This window comes from Charadrius vociferus, unplaced genomic scaffold (assembly GCF_000708025.1).
Source record: "Charadrius vociferus isolate BGI_N301 unplaced genomic scaffold, ASM70802v2 scaffold301, whole genome shotgun sequence".
In the NCBI taxonomy this organism is placed as follows: Eukaryota; Metazoa; Chordata; class Aves; order Charadriiformes; family Charadriidae; genus Charadrius; species Charadrius vociferus.
Genome location: NW_009646842.1, coordinates 1,671,287 through 1,679,527, shown reverse-complemented (window position 1 = coordinate 1,679,527; position 8,241 = coordinate 1,671,287). Strand labels below are relative to the sequence as shown.

Below are 8,241 nucleotides of genomic sequence, written 5' to 3'. Positions count from 1 at the left end.
TCCCTACAAATGAAAACAAAAAGCTAACAACAGTTAGATTTAAATCAAAATAATTTATTCTGAGTTCAGGCACTGAACACAGAAAACCACTTACACAATCCTAATCTGTACTTCTATCATCCATAAGAAATAAATTCAAGGTTTAAATCAAGAAAAATAAAACAAATATCAATTACAATGAGAACCAACCTCACACAAAGTCATTAGTCAACTGCCTTACAATAAAAGCCAACAAAATCTTGATTCCAAGCAAACTATTATAACTAATACTAACATACTTGAGGTATACACAGTATATACACACTCATTCTTTATGTAAAAAGTGGTTATGATATAAATTTATACCTTCCTCAGATACCAGAGAGTGGATGAACACAGTATGAAACCCTGAACAGAACTCAAAAAACCCTACCCAGCCTTACAGCAGCTCTCCTGTGCGCATTTCAAAGTAAATGCATTAACTTTGTGGCTCAGTCATCTTAGGTGCTGTAATCCAGGCTTAACCTTAATCACTAACATCAAGGTTATCGTTCTGCTATGCCAGAGGATGAATCTAGAGAACCTCCAGGGCTCAGTCCTCAATGGTTACAACCAGGTTTTTTGAACCATCAGTCCTACAGAACTGGGGACAAAAACTGGATTCATTCCTGGTCAGTGTACCAATAAAATGCTTGTCACTTTCAGATCACTATCCTACTTATTCTATCCCAGTGCACTTACACCAAAAAAGCAGGACTGCTGCAGATCATTGATATTTTAAGGAAGAAAAGCCATCTAGCCTGATCACATGTACGCAACACAGGGCTATTCAATTTCTTGTTCTTTACCTTCCTTACTTTTCATACTATTCTAAATGCCATTTGTAACACTCATTCACGCTCCACTGCTCAAATATTTTCACTCCATCCCTTGAATTTTTTCAAAACTTGCCCCTCCCCTCAAACTGCTGTATTTTGAATGTTGTTTTTTTTCCTTTATTTCAGTCCACAGGTTCAGGACATGCAAGTTCCACATCAAGTAACAATGTCACTTTCACCTTATCCAGATCTTTTTTTAGAAGCTACTTTAAATTTAATCTTGGTACTAGCGTTTTTTGGCATCTTGCACATGCGTTTTTTCTTGTATCGCATTCTTATGGAATTAAACACAAAGATCTAAACAAGATGAGGTTGTTTCTTTTAAAAACAAATTTATATTCATTGCATCCCAAAATATCATCAATGCACTGTAAATTTTATTTTTTTATATATATGCATACACAAAGTAACAGTGCACATAGACACAGCTTAGCTTTTGCAACAATAACAACACATTACTCTCCCAAAAAGATAGTTTAGTAAAGTAATTCATTGATATACCATTGAAATAATCAACACACTTCTGTCATCCACACTTCAAAATATTTATATTAAAACAGAATATGCTAGGAATTTTGGGTAGTCTTTCAAAGAGGATATCAGGGATAGAAATATTTAAAAAAAAAAGAAAACAGACCAGAAAACATAGCCTACCAAATATGTTGGTGGAATGTCCTTTCCGGGCAATTGGTTTGAGCTCATTATGTCCCCATCCATATTGCCTATAATTGTCCCAGGCATGCTTCATCATCTAAGAGATGGAAAAAATAGGATTTGATTACATTATAAAACTACTTTGAACGAATATAATATTTTACTCCTTATTTGAGACTTCATCTTTCACAGTAATCCCAGCATACTGATAATTACTTTACCACTATTTCTATCTGTTACAGAAATCAGATTACATAGCATGAATAAATTTGGAAACAACTTCAAGTCTATTTGACCTGAGCTATAGAGCCTAATACTCTGCATTAGGTTGTTTTCTTGTTTTATCTTTTTTTTCCCCCTTAAATATACGCTCAGACATTTACGAATTTAAGCAGAACTGCATTTAATCATAAAGAACTGGTGAAAAATACTGGCTAATATCTAAGATGCCACCCTAAAGAAAAAAAAATCTACCAGTATCTGAAGCATAAAAGGGATTTATTTACACTGGTGCATCCAAGTATGACTAAACAATTTTGCAAAAGGGATAATAAATTTTTTATTAGCAACACCTACTTGACCAAGATATACTGTCATGCAGAATCCACCAAAAGAAATCCCAAATGCTTTGCTCTTTAGAAAGCATAAAGAACAAGGCAGTATAAAATTATTAATATTTGCTCCACAAAACATTCTCAACTTTTTAATATATGTTTCCACCACGTACTGTAGCAAACTACATTGAAAAAAACAAAAGGCCTTGCTGACCCACAAGTATTAGTTGGCATCAGCCACCAAGCACTGCTTTTATGGATTTGCTTAAAATCCTTGCTTGTTTGCATACAGCAGAAATTCAACAGCAACCAAATTGCAAAGCAAATGCAGTTTAAAATCAATTATTAGTTACTTAAACAGATCAAATAAAAGCAAGTAAGAGGAAGGAATCAGATTCCAAAAGACATTGCCCAAGACACAAGAACAGTTAGGAAGAAATCTGTTCTAAAACAACAGCCATGCAGCTATATCCCCAACATTATATGTATTTTATTTTTCTATTATGTCATAGAAAGTGGTATTAAAATACTGTTAACATAAACAACCCTGTCCTCAAAAATGTTTAGGGCTTAAATCATGATATCCACAAGTTTCTGAGATGCTGCCTAACAGGAGAAACTATGCTAGTGTAACTAACAGACTAATGCTAGCTCTTTAAGAAACTGATTATACCAGGGCAAATAAGGTTTTCACTATGATTTACAAGACTAGTTTTCTTATTTTAATCAGAGAGTCACCATACTCAGAAAACAGGAGTAAACAAGCAGATGCTGCCTAAAAGCTAAGGTGCAGCCGGCTGCCTTACCAGCACTACCTCACACAGAAGCAGCTCTCTTCTCTTACAGAGTTCAGGATTTAGTGGAACTCACATCCCGTAATCCCAAATCTTTCAAACTGCATCTAAACTGCCTGCTGAGACATGCAAAACAAAGTCTCTGTCTCCCTACAACCATCAAGAGATCCCTGTCCAACCTAGAGGGCTGTAATTCCTTTGAACGTAAACTCCCTCCAAATTTCCCACAGCTCAGTTAACTCATGCCCAGACAATAAATTTGGATGGCAGCAAAGGTGCGTGCACAGGCCCAGAAGCTGGGAAGCACTCCTGTGTTAAACTGATATCAACCGAGGCACACACATCCCTCTCAAGATGCCAGAGGTCCCACTCCTACTGCTCGTCATTCAAAGACAGCTCACATGTTGCTTTTGGCATTTGCAAGAAAAGATTCTGACACCTGATTAGGCAATAATACTGTATAGTTTCTTTTAGTGTCGTGAGCCTGTAATATAAGAAAAAGAGGATGCAAATATTATACTAAAAGAGGAGAGAAAAGCCATTTCATTAGCATTCCTTAGTGTTTACAAAGCACTCATCAAATTGACCAATTAATAGCTATTAGAACCTCAAGATGACTCAGGTAAAGTGATCCTCTCTTGACAGCTGAGAAAACTACAGCACGACAAATGCAATAAAAGCCTGATCACAGGCAGTATAGAAGTTCCTCTGAGACCTCTTACTAATGTTATCCAGAATCAACCTACAAATTTTTATATAAAATTGTTCATTAACTTCAGACCACAGAATCAAGAATCACAGCATTGTTCAGGCGGGAAGGGATCTCAGGATGCCTCTAGTTCAACATCCTGCTCCAAGCAGGATCAGTTATGGGATCAGACTAGGGTACTTAAGGTTTCATCTGGTCAGGGTGGACTTAAGGCTTTCTCCAATCAGAAAGGGGCAGACAAGGCCTCCATGAAGCGTCCTGCTCTAACTCACAGATTGCCAGTCCACCTTTAAATCTTAAAAACTCCACCTGGCAAAACACAGACCTATAGTTTTAGAAGGCACTAGAGGAGGAAACTAAAGAATTACTGACCAGTGAGCTCTATGTGAATTTGATAACAAATGGAGGTCTAAACGACACGGTGACCATGACATGGTAGATCTAACCAACCTGGTAAGAGAAACTAGGCTTTGAGACCCTTGAATTCAAATATGTAAAATCATAGAATCATTTAGTTTGGAAAAGACCTTTAAGATTATCAAGTTGAACCGTAAACCTAGCACTGCCAAGTCCACCACTAAACCATGTCCCCAAGCACCACTTCTACACGTAAGTGGATGCATCAATTAAGTATTTCATGTAGGGGAATCAAATGACCATTGACATTTTAGCTTTGTAAAAATCGCAAAGTGGAGGCAAATACCATTATAGATCAAAACCAGCTAATCCCAAAAGAACAACTTGTTTCCTCACAGCAGAATGTTAATTACGGAATATTTCTCTGTCCCAATTTGCTACGCTTCTAGGGGGAAGGTGCAGATTTTGTTATAGACTATTTAGTTCTGAGGAAACCCAGGAAAATTATGGAAATTACAAAGGGCTAAAACAGAATACATCACAACATAATATGTCCCTATATCCACAAGATCATAAGATAAAATTCATTCTAAGATAAAATTTCAGTAAAATAGAAACTGTAAATGAGTCAGTTTCACCAGATTCATGAATTAATGCAGAAGTAACTTAAGAAAACACTACTGAGACCAGAAACTCTGTCAAACACAAGAGATTAAGACACAGTTGACTGCATCATCTAAGGTTCTGAGATAGGAAATCGTGTTTTGAGGAGACTAAGCTACTTTCATAAACACAAACACCATGTCTGTCCCCTCTGTCTCCCCCAAACAGTGTACAAAGAATATGGCTGTATAACTCCCGGAGAATCTTTTGACTTGATTACACTAACCGGTCAACTAATTATTTCCAGATGAACACTGAACATTACTCTCGCACACAGCTCATTACTTTCCTTTACCACAAAGTGAGCAGACTTCATGATATCATGTTAGCAGATAACTGCACATTGAGAAACTGCAAGTGAGAAATCCCACAGCTCTTGTATATAATATTAAGTTTTGTAAGGACGATATGCCAAGAGATCTTATAACTACACAGAGATTTCTGTTACTGCCAGAACTGGTAGCATGATATACTATAGATACAACAGCGATGCTATTAGGAGCAGTTGTGCACATAGAAGCTTTTGAGAGACAGGAGAAGATAGATGCCTCTGTCAGCTGAAAATTTAACAGAGGATGTCATTTTGGCTCAGGAAGTACAAGCAATGTGAAGTCCTGATCTGAAAAACAAGATTATCTCTACAGTTATGCCAGCTAGCATTTGCATAGTAAAAGTTGGAAATGCTGAAGAATAGTTGCAGGTATAGACAAGCTTTTATTAAAAAAAACCTAAACTTGTCTTTGAGAGGAGAGGGAAGTTTCAGACACTGACTGGAACATCAGCACTAATGATAATAGAAAGCAAGCAAAAATACTTGCAAAAAAAAATAATCCCCAACCCTTAAAGAACCCATAACAGAGGCATCTTAAGCTCAGGTAGAATGAAAGTAACAAGCTGGTCCAGGCATGGACCAATAATTATGAAAAAGGCGGTGGGTAGGTTTCCATAGCTGAAATTTCCATACCTGAGAGCAGTTTGCCAAAGTAAGTGCTTGGAGCTTGATGGCATATCATATAAAGATCTTGCAATCTGTCCACCAGAGAACAAATGGTTTTTAGTGATGGACTTTTTATTGACACTGCTAATGCCAGATTTTGCTTTTGAAGGCAAAATCATTCATAGGGGATAGGTCTATTGAATATCAGTCTCAAGCATGTTTATTATGGGATGCACTATATACAACAGCCAGCAAATGCTGTTGCATGTACAGCTTGATAATTCTACAAAAAGATTAATTTGGACTCTGCTGCAAAACAACCAGAATGTCAAGAAGCAAGGCATGTCTCAAATGAAATTGCTTTTGTAGGTACACCATTATCTAGACGCTTTTACTAACTTTAGAACATGTTCATGGGATCTAATCCTCGGTAGTCACTGGGAAATCAGGTTTTTATAAAGACAGAATGGTACAAGGGCAGACACCTAGCAAACAGAAAATAAGAGTCCTGAGAAATAAACAAGAGAAACAAATTACTGGCAAATTGCAGTATTTACTGCGTGTGTGTAGAAATGAGAAACGTATCCCCTTCTTGCGATTCATCAGGAATGTGCATAACAGACAGTGGGTTTTGCTTTCAAAGGAACCTATTCTGGTTAGGGGTACAATCTCAAGAGATTTATACAAACAACCTTCAAATTCTCTTTTAAAATTAACCAAGGACTTGCTAGACAAGATTACTGCTCAATTGGCAGATTAAAAATTAATATCCACTTTTCTACTGCCTGCAGAGAATACTTTTTGGAGGTTAAATTAAAGAATGATCTTTTCCTTGTATAGATACTCAGATTTTCGAAGAAACTTAGAAAACCCATACAGATTATTTTATTCTTCTGGGAGCTACAAATCCCTACCTAAAGGGAAATTATTTCACATACCAGCCTATGCCTCTGTCATGTATTTCTCAACGCTGCCATTGAGAAAGTCTGTTTGGAACATGTTCCTAACACACACAGAAAGCTGGGTTTTCTTCTGTTACTAATGAATCTGGTAACAAACCCATTACTAAAACAAAACTAAAATGTTTATCAAATGTATGCAAAATGACAAGCTTGTCCTTTTTTGTTGGCATGAAATACTTGAGGTCTAAGATGTCAGATGGAACTAAGGGGAAAATATTTCAGACTGGTGAGAACTGGAACAGTAGATGTAAATGTAAAGGGCCTAAACCTGGAGAGCTTACAGCAGTGAACTGACTGCTCAAATTTGTACAAGCAAGCCAAACACTTCCCCCCCCCCAAGATGAGGAATCGATATTTTTGACCTTGTGTGTCCTGATGGTTTCAAGAGAAACTGATAGTCAGTCACAGGTTTGACTGATCTTGTGGCATTCAGAAAACTAGAATGTCCCAGACCATGTTTGTAAACAACCAGGACTGCACAGTAGAAAGCAGTTCCTATCTTCCAGTTTTGCCTTCTTCCAGTATTGCCTTTTCAGGCATCAATCTAATCATCTTTATCAGCTTATCCCTGCACTTCTGCTAGTTTTACTGTATCCTTTTTGATGCAGAGAGACTAGAACTGCATGAAGTGTACAAGATGCAGAGTCACCTTAGCTCCACACACTAGCACAAGAACCTTGCCTGTTTTGTTCTCTTTTCCTAAAATACTGCATCTTTGCTTTTTGTCTGCTGTTGAGCACTACAGTGACATTTCCAAGGAACTATTATAAACACAAGCTCTCATTCTCAAGAAAAAATAAGTCACCTCATGGCTTTTCATATTAAGTGTGAAGTTGGAATTTCTCCCCCTCCAGCCCCAATATGCATCATCTTACATTTAGCTGAGAAATAAAAGGGGAGATAATTATTCAGTTCCATAAGATTTTTCTGCAATTCTTCGGTCTGATCTCAGTTTTCTACTCCAAATCACTATGTTCGCAGCAAAGTTGAACATTCATCCATTCTCCAAATCTAAATAATTTATTTGTATAATTTAGAACATGGATCCCCAGCACACACCCTGTGTGGCCTCCAGCACCATTTATTTGTCATCTCCATTTCCTACCTTCTAACCAATTTCTCCAGGCAAACAGAGACAGAATCCTCCATCCCATGGCTGCTTAGTTCAATAGCTGATAGTGATGAACCTTGCCAAGTATTTTTTGAAAAGTTGTGTATATAACCATCGTATCTCCCACATTCATGTGCTTCTTGACTCCTTCAGGAATCTTCTATAGCTTTGTGCATCATGACATCGTTAAAAATATACTGCGAAATCTTAGGTATCTCTGTGCTCAACAATTCTATTCCCTGTCTAGTTTTTGTTAACCTACACAGTTCATTCATCAGGCATAGGGGTCTGCTGTTCTCTGATCTCCCCTTGAATATCTTTCAGAAACTATGTCTTGTTAACCACCTAGTCCTCTGGTAACAAAGCGGCAAAAAAGAATGGATGCCAGCAATGCAAATCAAGAATCCAAATCTCAGAGCAGATTAAGAGTTAACTGTTGCAAGTTTCAGGTGTTACAGTATTGGTCTATGGTCTTAATGGAACACACCCATAAGAGGTTACTCATCAGCTCCAGGTAGCTCACGTTGTGTATCAATGACATAATTAATACCAATAATTCTGAAATGTAACATCATCAAGCATTAATATAATCAAGAAAACTCTGTTAAATAACACACTGGCATATATTCTACAGAGTTGCTCT

The 8,241-nt window shown here is 37.2% G+C and overlaps 1 protein-coding gene across 1 annotated transcript in view; it reads right to left on the bottom strand.

The window, feature by feature from the left end:
* Positions 1 to 8,241, bottom strand: part of MAN1A2 (mannosidase, alpha, class 1A, member 2) — a 141,631-nt gene that overhangs the window by 92,106 nt on the left and 41,284 nt on the right. Inside the window, exon 3 of the mRNA XM_009892633.1 lies at positions 1,512 to 1,608. Coding sequence (XP_009890935.1) covers positions 1,512 to 1,608 — 97 coding nt within the window. The remainder of the gene's footprint in view (positions 1 to 1,511; positions 1,609 to 8,241) is intronic.